The sequence below is a fragment of the Motacilla alba genome, chromosome 2, assembly GCF_015832195.1.
Source record: "Motacilla alba alba isolate MOTALB_02 chromosome 2, Motacilla_alba_V1.0_pri, whole genome shotgun sequence".
In the NCBI taxonomy this organism is placed as follows: Eukaryota; Metazoa; Chordata; class Aves; order Passeriformes; family Motacillidae; genus Motacilla; species Motacilla alba.
Window position 1 is genome coordinate 108,369,257 of NC_052017.1, and position 14,790 is coordinate 108,384,046.

General features: G+C 42.0%; 1 protein-coding gene across 1 annotated transcript in view; it reads right to left on the reverse strand.

Moving 5' to 3' along the window:
- The window catches only part of B4GALT6 (beta-1,4-galactosyltransferase 6), a 30,423-nt gene extending 20,557 nt beyond the window's left edge, over positions 1 to 9,866 (reverse strand). The window contains exon 1 of the mRNA XM_038127924.1: positions 9,158 to 9,866. Coding sequence (XP_037983852.1) covers positions 9,158 to 9,272 — 115 coding nt within the window. The 5' untranslated portion in view covers positions 9,273 to 9,866. The remainder of the gene's footprint in view (positions 1 to 9,157) is intronic.
- Between the last annotated feature and the right edge of the window lie 4,924 nt (positions 9,867 to 14,790).

Sequence of the window (14,790 nt, forward strand, 5' to 3'; positions counted from 1 at the left end):
TATTTAACTATTCACTTGAAGACTATTTACCCCTTTTTTTAAAGAAAATTATACCATTCACAGATCACTCTCCATTAGGGAACCAAGCTCCTTCCAAGCAGTACACCAAAAATCAAAGCATTTCTCACAATACTGCATTAGTTTATCATCCCACAATTTCACAGGAAAAGCACAAGACTCATTTTTATATAGAAACTTAGTAAGTTATCATGCTGTACTCGTACACCAAAGCAAAGCCAAAAAAATATGCCATGCACTTAGAAGCAATTGATGTAGTAAAATATACAACAGGACAAGTGAGTTTGAAACTGGGTCAATGACTGACATTCTGAACAAGACTAGGAAGTCAGAAATGCAATGACTTTAAAAACATAGAAAAGTATTAATTATTACCAAAAATTATTTTTAAATTCCAAACAAAAATGAACAAACTTGGAGGCCACAAATTTGATTTTCAAATGCAGCTTTTATTCTGCCCAAACAAAACCAGAAAACCAAGGCCAAACAAACCAAACAACATGGAAAAAAGCATTATGTCAAGAATATTTTCAAAGCAAAGAAGTTAACATGAAGTTAACATGAACTTCTTAGCAAGAAGTTAACATGCCTAGACCTTTACAAAAAAGACAAAAGAAGATGATCTATCATCAGAGCAGTTATAGCAACATTATACACTGATCTTTCTGGGAAAAAAAATTACTGAAAAACTCAGATAGGAAATATTTCATAGAGAATCCATGGATTCTGCAAGATCCCCATGCAGTAAACACAGCTTTACAGAGAATAGGTCTTGACAAATGACCATTGACCCTGAAGTTACTCATCTGCTAGTCAACACCAGTTTTCATGGGACTTCCGAAAAGCACATTCAACATATTACATAAAAATTGGTATGGATTCAAATAGGTTAACAGAAAGGTCTCCACTAGTAATTGTAAATGGGAAATCATCTCATGGGGGCATTTCTAGAACAAGTCCCACATGGATCTCTTCTTATCTCAAGGTTATGTGATATTGTTCTCAGCAATTCTAGAGTTAGAAATACATTATTGGCAGGCTTCATGCATGGCAAATTAACACAGAAGTGTTAAAGATTAAATGTTATCATTAATCTAAATAAACAGTAAATAGATTGCTGAGATTGTTTCTGAAATATCACAGTTACAATTCTAGGAGCTAGAATATTTTCTGCAGGATAATGACTTTAGTCTGTGAAACTGATTCATTAAACAATTTAGCTGTGAAGGACAATACCCCAAGTGAGGTAAGACTGCTGTAAACTGGTTCCTATTCAAAAACGGAAATCTACAACAAACGTCAATAAATACTATTGCAAGTGTCCGACTTCCTTAGCACTGTATTTATTTTTACACATTTGTTGTTAATCAGAAGTTATTTTTAAAACAGATACAACAGCACAAAAAAAAAGAAAAAAAACTTTATGCCTTGAAATACATTCTTTACTTGATTTGTTTTTCAATATTCAATAGCAGTTTTGCACTATTTGTAAAATAATAATAAATCCAATCTAATTTCACAGGGATAGTGAGACTGTGTTTGAGTCTGTATACCTCCTTATAAGAAAAATATCTTAGAAAGACATAAATCACCTCAATCTGTTGAAAATAACAAAAGCTACCAGTGTTTCTGGCAGCTAACAGTGATCATTCAAATGGTGCAGATGGACAAATCTGTATCAGCTGCAACAGAGAAGCTCCAAATCGTTTTTTTTAATACTTCAGACAACCTCTGTATACTCCCTGCAACAATGAATATGTCAAATGGATGAGTCCTCTGACTGCAAGTCTGAGGAACTGGATAAATATCAGTTCACTCTTTATTGGGAGACAGCAAATAAGGGGATCTCAATTTACAGAGAAAAAATTGAATCAAAATTTCTTTCTCTAGCAGTAGTTTTAAGCATTATAAAGGATACAATGTTCAATAAAATGTCTAACATATTTGATGCTATTCTATCCTCTCAGGCTATTAGTTGATTATACAGTAACCTGTAGAATAATTCAGTAAATGCACAATGAACTGAAGGCAAAGAAGGACAAGCACAAACCCAAGAAAGTGAAGACCATTGGCAATACCTTGCAAAAAAGCATCTTTTGTATTTGAAAGTCCTGAAACCAATCTCTGCACTGCGATCATAAGAATCTAGCACTGAATCCCACACAAAGCATAATTATTTCATGCTGCTCCCCATAATACGATTGCATAATTTGAATACAAAAGATTACCTAAGAGAAAGAGCCATATAAAAGCAAGTAAAAATAGTCACTTGTAGAAACAGTCTTATTAATCAAAAGCCAGTAGATAAGCTATCTTCCACCACAGACAGATGTGGAAATGGTTAAAGCTTTGGCCCTGTCAGTAAGGCATCACAGTTCAGATAAATGTCCCCAGGGTATACAATCTCTCCTTCTCAACCCATGAGAAGAATGAATTCAAGTAACTGGCTGGCTTAAGTGAAAACTCATTTCACATGAGGTCTCATAATTACTTTGTCCTTGTGAAGTTAGCTGCACACCATAAGTACCTGGGCTTTTTCCGTTTTCTGATTAAGAACAACATCACAAAATGAATACTGATTGAAATCTTATGCAGGCAAGTTCCCTGACTAATAAATAGTAATACCTAAGGGCTTTAGGAAAACTATCAGATAAAAATGCAGAACAACTGATTCAGAAATAAATATGCATGTTTAGTCAAAGTTAATCTGTTGGTAAAAGTGAAAGACAGTCATGAGTGACAGGACTACAATAATTTATTCAGCATCAAGTGCTAGGAATGACTGTGCTTGGCCAGCATAATGGAAAAGTCTTTGCACCTCCCAGACCAAGGCAGAAAATGTGCCCATGATACTGCCCAAGTTCAGTGGGTTCAAGGAGCTCAAGTGCTTAGTCAGAATGCTGAGGAACATTTGATCACTGGAAATCAGAGATCAAGCAGAGTGTTTAAACCTCCATTTCCCCTTTGCACAAGAGAAAAAAGTCCCTATTAGTCAGAAGGTAAACTACAATTTCACAGGTAAAGGATTTGATGATAATTTGTGGAACTGACATGAAAAACTGCAATGCAAGCAAGAAGAAGACCTCTGCAGTTAATGAAAGTACTCCTGCTCCAAATGAAGCCTTTAATAACAGGTGAACTTTAATAACGGAATATAGCTGAAAATAGCTCCCAAACAACAACCAGTTCTGTAGTACAGGCATTTCCCTGCAGAAATTATGAAACAATGGGACAGACAAGTTTCATTTACTCAAGAAACTTGTAAGACACCCATGGGAATAATTCCCTAGAAAGAAATAAAAGAAGGCAATAACAGGGAAAGAAAAATACAAACATGAACATCTACCACACTCTGCAAAACTCATCAGCCTTTTATCAGATACTTCCACACAGCATGAGAAATGAGCAAGTTGTATTAGTCCTATTTCACTGCAGCCCTTGAGCTGCAGTAAACCTATACACAGGCTCTATTACAAAACCATCAGACAAGGTATTACCAGCCACCTATCACTGTGGCAAGCACAATCAACAGTATCCTGCCCTGTACTGGCAACAGTATAACCAGCACATCCATACGAGCAACAGTTGTCTCTTCAACAGCTCGTAAAATCGTCTTCGGGGTACCATGTCCAGTTTGGGCATCCCAGTAAGAACCAAACATTAATACCAGCACAAGCCCAGAGGAAACCTTCCAAAATTGAGCATATTATGTGCAAGCAGAAACTAAAATAAAATGAGTTTGTTGTTTTTTCAGTCTGAAATAAAAATGGCTAAGAGGAGGGTGCTTTTTTTTTTTTTTTTTGCTGTCTTCAGCGATACAGTATTCTTGTAAAAGAGAAGACTAAATTGAACCCTTGAAAGTAGTCAGTCAAAAGACACAAGGCAATGAACATAAGGTGGGATATTACGATTACATATTACAATTTCTTCACAGTTGTCTGACACTGAAACAGGTTTCCCAGAGAGACAGCAAAATCTTCATCCCTGGATTTATTCAAAAACTCAAGTGGACACGACCCTGAGCAATTTGATCCAGTAGGATCTGCTTTCAGCAGGAGGTTGGATCAGGTGACTTCCAGGTGCCCCTGCCAATCTAAATTATTCTGTAATCAAACAGCAAGTCTTTAGAAATGCCACAACTGCCACAGATGCCAGGAACAAAGAATACCAGCACAAAGGCTGTACCCATATTTATGGGCTCAGCACCTGAAAGCCATGATAAGCATTTATCTTGCTGATAGCATTTTCGGCACTCTTCTCCATTTCTGCACAAGTTCAAAAAGGAGTGATATCATTCCTCCTATTAGGAAAACCAGACTAGTAGCAGAACAGGAAATGGATTTATATAAAATTGTGAGCTAAAACTAATAGAGATGATTCCAAGTTTCATGCAGGCTGCACAGCTGCCTTTTGGTTAGGACTGACAAAAAAAGTAGCAAGATTTTAATAAAAGAAGCCATAAGACCATAAGAGAGAAAACATTAGCTGTTTTTTCCTCTTCAAACTCATTTCACCCTTCAGGATTCTTAGTTACTGATGTCAAAGCAGACTGCATCTTCTTTGATCACCGCACTGTTTCATAACCAGTTCTCTCTTGAACTGCATAGGTCATTATGTCCAAGGTAGACAAGCTAGAATCACAGTATAAACTGAGTTGGAAAGGACCCATCAGGATCATGAAGCGCAACTACTGACCCTGCACAGGACCATCCAAGAACGTCACCATGTGCCTGAGAACATTGTCCAAACACTTCTTGAACTCTGTCAGGCCTGATGCTGTGACCTCTTCCCTGGAGAGCCTTTTGCAGTACGCAAGCACTCTCTGGCTGAAAAGCTAGACTGCAATCGACTACAATATGGAGAGCTCTAAGATATTCTTCCTCTCAATCTGGCAAAGGTTCTCTGCTTCAACAAGACAGAAAGGAATAACCCAGGGATGAATAAGAGATCATTTTCTGAGATTTGTCCAATGTAATTTCAATTATAACGCTGAGAGCAAATGGAAAAAACAGGAAAAATAGAAAAAAAATTGTCTCTTGCAATACTCAGATTGGTTTGGCAGTGAAATTAGACCAGCAAATGCTCTCCCTTGGTCACCATTGCCTTGTTAATTTGTCTTATTCTTCTAATCTTTGGATCCTTTCCACGATGTAAACTCAAACGTACATATGGGTTCTGGATAGCTATCAGGACCAGACATAGATTATTTGAGGCCCTTTTATTACTACTTTTATCTATAACACTGAAGAAATCCTCATGTTGGTGCCAAATATTCCTGCTCTCAGCTAGCTTCTTCAGCCTTTAACTAATACATTAATATTTGCAACTTTCAATGAAGTTGCAGAATCACAGGCTATTAATTCAAGATCAGAAATTTCAGTTTCTGCTTTTACCAGAGGAGCACAAAATGAACTGCCGTCACAAAAGTGGTCATTCTGGAAAAGCAGCACCTCTTATCTGCTTTCATTGAATACTTGAGACTATCTCACAGAAGTGTCATTTAACATTTAAATGAAATTTTTTAATTTTAAACATTTTAAATGTTTTTGACCTTAACTTGCCATCCTGTCCATTAAGGTTTTCCTCTGAAACATCCACTGAATTAAACAGGAAAAATTTAAATTAGAAAACTAGTTGTCTTCTCTAATTAATAGTTAGAAATCAATCTGGTCTTGTGTTTCAGATCCTCTGACTATCAAAAGACTACCAGGGGGCTGAGGTAGGCTTGTAATCACCTCTACCTCATCCAATCATCTGTGCTTACAAAAAAGGGAAAAGCAGGCACATGAACAATCCCAACATAGTGTATGAATTCTTCTCAGCAATTTAAACGATATATTTTTATATTAATTGCAGTACTAGATTTCTTCAAAACACAGAACCATTTCTGAAAACATGAAAATGTGGTTTTCCTCCCCTTGTATTCCGAAGTACATGGAATAATAAATCTTCTGTTTCCCAAAGAACTAACATTCTAAGAGGTCTCTCCAAAAAACAAACAGAACAGTGATATTATTACAATATCTGCAATTATAGTGCAAATGAAAACTTTAAAAATTAGACAAATAATTAAATACCTTAATATAAGTAATTACAATTTCTTTCCTCTAAACAAATTGTCAATACTTCAAGTTGACCTAAACTCCATTTGTTACAAAATTTGCAGTTTCATCAAAAAAAAAAAATGCAGTAACTCTTATTTTCTAAACAGTTTGAAGGACAGAGGGAATGTGATAGTGATCTCTTTGAGAATTCTTCCAGTGCTAAGGGCTTACATGTGCAGAGGTCTTTTCCCTTTGATAAGCCATTAATTGCTTTCTTAGGGGGATTCCCACTCCATTAGCCCATAAGAATTCAAAATTTCAATTGACTTTGACATCTCACAAAACCATTCTGCTGCACCACTCATGTATTTTTCCTCTCCCACCTTCCAGTACACTGCTGCTCCATAAAACATTTGGGAGTCCAACTTCTCCCTCTCTTTTCACAAAGAGAAAGCCAGCCACACTCCCACAAGAGAAGCCAGCCACAGAGCAGCTCCAGTTCCCTACAACACAATTAGTATTTTCTTCCTCTCTGACACTGTGCCTTGTAGCATGTTGAGGAAGAAAATGTTCTGGTGAACTAAAATATCTTCAGTAAAACACATCTGTACACATAAATTACAACAGATCCCGACCATTTATGACTTAGATGCAGAATATATTTCATTAAAAGCTGCTAACAGGTAAGGTGGCTGAGCTTCAACAACCAACCTTCAGCCTTCCTCCTCTCCACAATCACACACAATCAGCCTTGACTTGGATGCACCTATTTCATTACACACAGTAAAAAGGTGCAAGTACAGTGAAATATTCTATTCTATCAGAACCCGGCATGAGCACACAGCATAAGATTATTAGATGAATCATCTGCCTGTAAACTTGGGGATTCCTAAATTCTTTGAGAATCTTCTGTTCTTACAACTAACATTTTCACTATACTGCCCAGAAGCTTGTTGGTTTTTAGATAAAATCTGACCTTCTTTCTCTCCATTCCACACAGTAACATTTTAAGGAGCAAATTCCTGGCAAATCAGCATTACATCTGCAGGCTGATAGGCTGAGATGTAAAACTTTCCTACTGCCCTTCACCATTTTCTATATTCTCTTCCCCAGGATCCTTCAAACCAGCACAGCACAGAAGCACTTCAAGATGGACCTAAAAAGTACCACAGAAAAGGAATAAGTTCATTATTGCCTGGTTTTCACCTAAGCTGGATGAGTTCACAACACCACTGGATCAGTTAGGGCAGCACAGCATTGATCAGCAGCTGGAAAGAGCAGTAACCTCACAAACTCATGTAACTACCCAAGATGTTTGCATTGTTAAACCACATCTCGAAAGGGCCAACTACAGTATTTGTGTCTGACTACTTTGGTATGATTCTTTTTTACCTCAGGTTGATCAGATCTAATCTACCCCAAGAACACTTTTGGTACATACTGTTGATGTCACTTCATTCCTGGTACAAAGGAAACTGAACAGATATGTAATTCCCAATAGCTGAGCACAAAGATGAAATCAGAAATTAAAAGTCTCGTCACTAAAGGCTCTGATTCTGACCAAGGTACTGCATAAGCAGTGAGACAAAGTTCTTCTCAAGAAAGTACCCATTGGCAAGAAACATTTAAGTAACAAAGTAAAACTACGGCTGCATACATTATGTAAGATGTTAGAAGTTTCACTTATAAAGATGTAGAAAATGCACTCTGCTACTTAAATCATGTATCAATTACTTGCAATTAAAGTCTACTTTATATATGTGTCCTGCACCAGCATCTCAAAGACCTAAGATGTCTAAGTGGACATCAGCATCATTCTCACTTGGAAGACTACATCAGATCCCTTCCAGCAGGGAAACACTGACAGACAAGAAAGTTCAGAATTCTAACCCTATAAATATTATATATTTCCTAATATTTTTTTGTATTTATTTGAACTAGAGGAATAATTGGCAGATTTGTCAATATTGTAGGAAGTACATAAGTAAAGGAAAACCACAGAATGATAGGTGAACTATATGGAACTATTCAAGTATAGCAGCAACAACTGCACCTAGAAAGTGTTTACAAGTTAAATAGAAGATAATGAACAAGAGGGATCAAAACAGCGTAAAGACACAATCAACAGGAAACAATTCCTGAAGATTCAGTGGTCACATCAGTGTGGACGTTTTGTAGTAATGACTGCAGAGAGAAGTTTTAAGCACTAAGGATGAAGAGAGAGATGATTTTGCAAGTATTTAGGTAACACCCGATAAGCAAGGTGATGTGCAGAAAAATGCGGCAATGTTCCCTGGGGAAAAAAAAGGAAAACACTCCCTAATCAAGGGACACCCAAGACAAGGAAATCCCACAGAGCACCATACAGGATACCACTGATCTTAGCTCTGGGGTAATGCTAACCAGTTCTAAAAGGATCATCCTCTGAGAAAAAGCCTGATGGTCTCCCAGGAGCAGCAGAAGAGTGAACTAAGGAAACCAGCACATTTTTTTTGTTTGCTTTAGAAACAAACTTGCACAGTTATTTTATGAAGCTTCTTCTAAATCAACGGTTTGTCTCCCTCTGAAGCAGTTTCTTCAGAAGTGGAAGAGTTACCAAACTGTAAAACCTGTGGACAGAGATCCCAGTAATAGAAGTAAAAACAAATATTCAAGCTGGTTTTTCATTTTTGTTCACACGGGCTTTATTATTAATGCAGTTACTAACAATCTGAAAGATTAATACATTTAAGTGACCCCAGCAGTTTTGCAGCTCTTTCCCAATTCATACCACTGTAACACGACGAAACGCTGAGCCGCTTTAGTGCCTCACTTTGCCAGCCGGAGAAGCAAGGGCAGCATCCACCTACCTCGCGATGGCAGATGAACCTTCTAGAGCGTTTGAAAGCAAGCAGAACAAAGATGCGGGATCCGCGCACGTTACCGCCGCCCCCGCCGGCCGCCCCGACCCTTCCCGGGCGGGCGGGATCGCGTTCCGACAGCCGAGCCCGGCGCCGCCCGTGCCCTCCCCGCCGCGGTGACAGCCCGGGGGAGGCGGGCGCGCCCCCCACCACCGCCCTCACCCCCGCTTCCCAAGGGGGCGGCTCCGGACTCACCGATCCCGGGGGCCACATAAATGAAGTAGAGGCAGGATGAGGAAAAGGAGAAGAAGAAGATGAAGGCGAGCATGGAGCGGTTGGAGACGCGCAGCGCCTTCCGCAGCAGTGGCATCCTCCCGCCGCGCCGGCCGCCGGCCGCTCCACTCAGTCCCGGCGAGCCGCGGCGGCGCTTCCTAGGGGGAGGCGGCCCGCTCCTCCCATGGATCGGGCGGCGAGAAGGTGACGAGGGGGCGAGGGGAGCTCCCGCCCTCCCGCCCCGGGAGCAGGGCTGGCAGGGGCAGCGCCGCGGCGTGCGGAGGAGGGCGGGCGGAGGCGCTTTGTGGCCGGTCCTGCTGTCTCCTCGCGGGCGGCTGGAGCGGCGGTGCCCGCCCGCCTCCGCGCTGCGCCTCCGGGCGGGCAGAACCGCCGCCGGAGGGAGGGGCCCCCTTAGCGCTGCCGCGGGGCTCGGGGAACGCTCCCGCCGCTGCTCACATGCCGCCGGGCGCCGCGGCCACCCGCTCTCCCGCCTGCAGTTCCCGTACTAGCGGCGGCGGCGGCGGCCGCAGCAGCAGCAGCATCCCCGCTGCGGGCGAGCAGAGTCACCTCCGCGCTGCGCCCGGCCCGGCCCCACGGCTCCCGCGCCGCCCCGCACCGGGAGGAGCCGCCCCGCACCGGGAGGAGCCGCCCCGCACCGGGAGGAGCCGCGCGGCCGCTGCGGCGGTTGCGGCGCGCGCGAGCCCCGGCGCGGCGGCGGCACTGCGGGACTGCGGCGGGCGGGCGGGCGGGCGGGCGAGCGGGCGCGCGCCTGCCCCGCCCCCGCGTCCCCGCGGGCCAATGGGAGGCGAGGGAGAAGCGAGCCCGCGGCCTCCGATTGGCTGGTGCGCGCGCACCGTTGGTATCAGCGGGTTGCGGGAAGGGGGCAGGGAGCCGTGAGGCGGCTCGGCCGGGCCCCGCGTCCCGCCCCGCCCGCCCGGCGCTCCCGCTGTGTCCGGCCGGCGGGCGCGGATGCCTTCTCCGCGTCCAGTCACCTCGGCCTTGTGCAGAACACGGCGGGGCCGGGTTTCTGCCCCTCCCGTACTCGCTTCCGAGCGCTGGTGCCCGCCCTTCCCCTCCCTTCTTCAGGTGTCGCTGCCCCTGAGCCACGGCTGCATGTCGTTGTGCTTCCGGCTGTTTTAATGCAGGGCAGTTGGAAACGGGAGTCGGGGCTGGCAGCTTCTCTCATATGAGAGGCTGCAGGAGCTGGGCCTGCTTGGTCTGGAGAAGAGGTCTGAGAGGGGAAGTCGTTAATGCATGTGAACATCTCAAGGGTGGCTGTCAAGAGAATGTGCCAGACTCTTCCCAGTGGTGCCCAGCGACAGGACAAGGAGTAATGTCCATAAACTAAAACACAAGTGTCACCTCAACATGTAAAAGAGGAAGAACCTCTTTACATTCAGGATGGCCAAGCACTGGAGCAGGTGCCCAGGGACATCATGGAGTGTCTTTCTTCAGAGAGTCATTTAAAACCCACCTGGATACAGTCCTGTGTAACCTGCTCAAGGTGACCCTGTCTTGGAAGATGGCCCCTCCCAGCACTAACAATTATGTGGGTCTGTCTTCTGTCACCCAAGAGTTCTCCATAGGGCAGAATAGGAAGCATTGCCTGAAGGTTTGGCTACACTTGTGCTTTAGGATTTGATGAATTTAAATGTGATGATATACACACTCCATCACCAGTTCCAAGGCCATTGCTTTAAAGAGGTATTTTTTAAAAGTTGGCAACAGAAGCTCCATATCGATTCTCTGCTCTTTCTTGCTTTGACAATGAACTTGGCTGCCATAAGTTGCTGGGTGATAGGGTTAAGCCAGTAATCACTCTGTTCCTCTGGAGAATGCTGTCATGGATAGATGTGTGCCAAGGGGTTGGCAGCAGGCCAGGTCATGCCTGGGCACACTTGATGTGGCAGCAGGATCGATTTGCACAAGAATCCAGGTCTCCAGTGTGTGTGGAGTTTAGTCAGACACAGGGCAAAAAAAAATGGAGATACAGAATTGCCTCACTCTCCACTATACAATTTTGTCTCAGTTGCTATACTTGCACCATGGTTTTTATGCAATACATATTACTAATAGCTTCATCTTCTTTCATTAATCATCAAAGAATCATAGAATGGTTTGGGTTGGAAGGGACCTTGAAGACCATCTAGTTTTGACCGTCCTTCCATAGGCAGGGACATCTTTCACCAGACCAGGTTGCTCAGAGCCCAGTCCAGCCTGGCCTTGAACTCTTCTAGGGATAGAGCATTCACAACTTCACAATCTTCCAGTGCCTCTGATATTAAATGTTGGCTATTTCTAATATCTAATCTAAACATGTTCTCTTTCAGTTTGAGGCCATTCCCCCTTGTCCTTTCAATACACACTCTTCGTCTTGTTTTGGTAATTATAGAGAGAAATTATTTTGTTCACCCAGCACAGCTCGTGGTCAAGTGGAGTTTTTTATCCTTTAGACTGACAGAGCAACCTTATAACTTTCTTCAGTCACAGGCAAACTGCTTCAAAATACTCTGCAGGCTAACCTATCAGTATTTTTTAACCATAAATGTAAAACCTCAAGTCAGTTGACATGTAAACGTCAGGGCCAGAAATACAAAATGATTGGCTAATCAGTGAAGTAGTGATGCAAATAACTGATACCAAAAATAAAAGCAAATGCTTACTTAGTCAAAATCTTGCTGGATGTTGAACTTTTATTTGCACAGTGGAACACAGTACACCTAATAACAATCTATAGCCACATCATGGGCTTCCCTGATTATCACTGATGCAGAGCATAGACAAGGATTTCCCAGTAAGGATTTTCATAGGAGAGAGAGAAATTCTGTTCCTTCAGCTCTGAAACAGAGACTTGTCAGTTATTTGCTGATGGATGGCATTGCAATGGGTATCTGTGCAGGTTTTAGCTGGGGTGGAGGTAATTTTCTTCACAGTGGCTCATAGGGAATATGTTTTGGATTTGGACTGAACACAGGGTTGATAATACAGATACATATTTATTACTGCTGAGCAGGGCTTGCACAGAGCCAAGGCCTTTTCTACTTTCAGTACTGCCACCATGGTGAGGGGACTGGGGGTACATGAAAGGTAGGGAGGAGACAGCTGGGACAGGTGGCCCCAAATGACCAAAAGGATATTCCAGACTATTCCAGATATGACATCATGCTCAGTACACAAAGTGGAGGGAAGAAGAAGAAAGTGAGGGATCTTTGGAGTGACAGTGTTTCTCTTCCCGAGTAACCTTTACACAATGTAGCCCTGCTGTCCTGGAGATGACTGAACACCTACCTACCCATGGGAAGCAGTGAATCAATTCCATTTTTTTGCTTTGCTTGTGTGCACAGCAGTTCCTTTCACTACCAAGCTGTCTATCTCAGCCCAGGAATTTTCTAACTTCCACCCTTCAAATTCTTCCCCCTCCCCCTGCCCCCCCCATCCCACTGGGGGGGGGGGGGGGGGGATAAGTGAGCAGCTACAGTATCAGATAGAGGGATATATTGTGTGATGTATTTTGTCACAAATTTGTTTCTGAATTGCCAGTAACAGCTATGTAACTTGATATATGTCATTTATTTTATTGAGCAGAATGCAAAACTAGCCATAGGAATACAACAATGAGCATTTATTTACATACATTATTTAAAGTTGAAGCTTAAGCTGACAGTAATATAGGACATTATCTTGGGTTTATGGAGCAAAAATGTACTGTATTTTTATGTCTTGTTGCTGCCTCACATTAAAGTAAAATTTATTTTATATGTGAAGTGGCATTATTGCTACTTTATTTTTATGTATTAAAGCTATTGATTTACTCTGCTAACTGGAATAACTGGGTATTAATTGGCTCATGATTCTCCCACATTCCACTTTTATTAGATTTTTGGATACCATTTTACATCTGCTTCTATGCTGTAAGCATAGGGAATGACATTAGAAGATCAATATCATGCCAACTCAGAGAATCTTGTCAGATACAGGAGTGAGATCCATGGTACAAGGAATCTTAAGACTGGCCCTAACTTTTGTGTGGAGGATCATTAAGTGGTTCCCTGCACAGCACTGTCTCTGCGTAAGTAAAGGCAAATGCCATGTCTCAACATGAATTTTGGTTTGATCACTTGGCTGTTAGGTGCACTTTTGTGGGAGTTTAAGAGACTACTGTGATGAGCATGAGACAACCTGTGGAGTAGTATATTAACTCATATATATAAAAACGCTTGTGGAAGCGTAAATAAATGGAATTTTGGAAGATAGATGTATCGTGTTTAATTGAATCTCCAGCAGCAGGACACTGCAGGAGCAGCAGCATAACTCACAGTTGTGTAGTTGACTTCGCACAGGTGTCTACTCTGATCATAATACTTGAAGTCTCTTCTTTAAATATTACTTTCTTCAGTAAAAAGATTACTGCACAATATGTAGATCCCTTCTTTCAATAATCAACAATATTGCACTTATTATTGTAAGAAGAGGAAATTCCATTGGATGTCTATTGCTCTGCTGTGTTTCCTCTTGCAATGGAATTTCTTCAGTAGGTTCTTAAACAATTATAAGTTATTCTGGAAGAAGATGAGAACTCCTTTCTCATTCCTGTTTTCAATCTAAGCATCCCAAAGTGAATTTTCTATGGATCAGCAAGCACAAAATCAAACAAGATTTCATCAGAGCAACAGCTGCAAAACCATCAAAGCTGCTATAAAAAACACATCTGTCAGTCATTTCAAAAGTTCATATACTTCCTGAAGTCCAACAAATGCTGCCATAGAAACTGCATACGCAAAATTAACAGGTTTCCCATACTGCATGGGCACAGTTGTGCATGACAATGTTCTGTTAACAAAACCAAGGCACTGATCTTTTGGAGAAAAGTAACAGCACTTTTTTTTTTTTGGATAGGGGAGGAGGTAGAGGTTTAATGATTTTTTATCTGGGTCACTTCTGGAACCCATTTGAAGGAGTGACACTTCACACTGTTGTGGCTTTATAATTGTGGACATAGGGTGCTGTAAGACATCAGGCAGGAAGGAATGCCAGAAGACCTTAAGGGAAGCAAAAGTATCTTACACTACTGCTGTAATCAAGAAAGAACTAAACCTGATGCCAGCATCACTGAAGCTGTGACACAGATGATCCAGGGAGGTAGAGAGTGGTGCGTTACTTAGATCATTTGTTAGAGCTGGCTGTTAAAAGAATACACATATGAATGTGCTGCCTGTGTAATATCCAGTTTTGCAGTCTGCAATTCTAAATTAAAAATTCGCATTTTGTTCCCCAGGTCATCTACTGCCACATGTTCATGTTGTTTTTTATTGCTTGTACCCAGTCTTTGAACCAACTGTCGTAAACTCTTATTTTACTAGCTGTTTAATCTCTTCCATAATGATGTGTCTCAAGATTCTCTCCTCCAATCAGTATTCCTACACACATTGCCAAAGTTCACCTGGCTGCCTCCATAGTTTGTATATTTCAGGCAGAAAGGCTGCTTGTTTTCGTCACAGTTTTTGTCATTTATCTGTCTAAAAACTTTTTATCAACAATGAAGTACTAAAGTATCTTATCAGTCTTGAAAATATTGCATTTTTTTCTATTTCACTGCAAGTTTAATCATTAATACC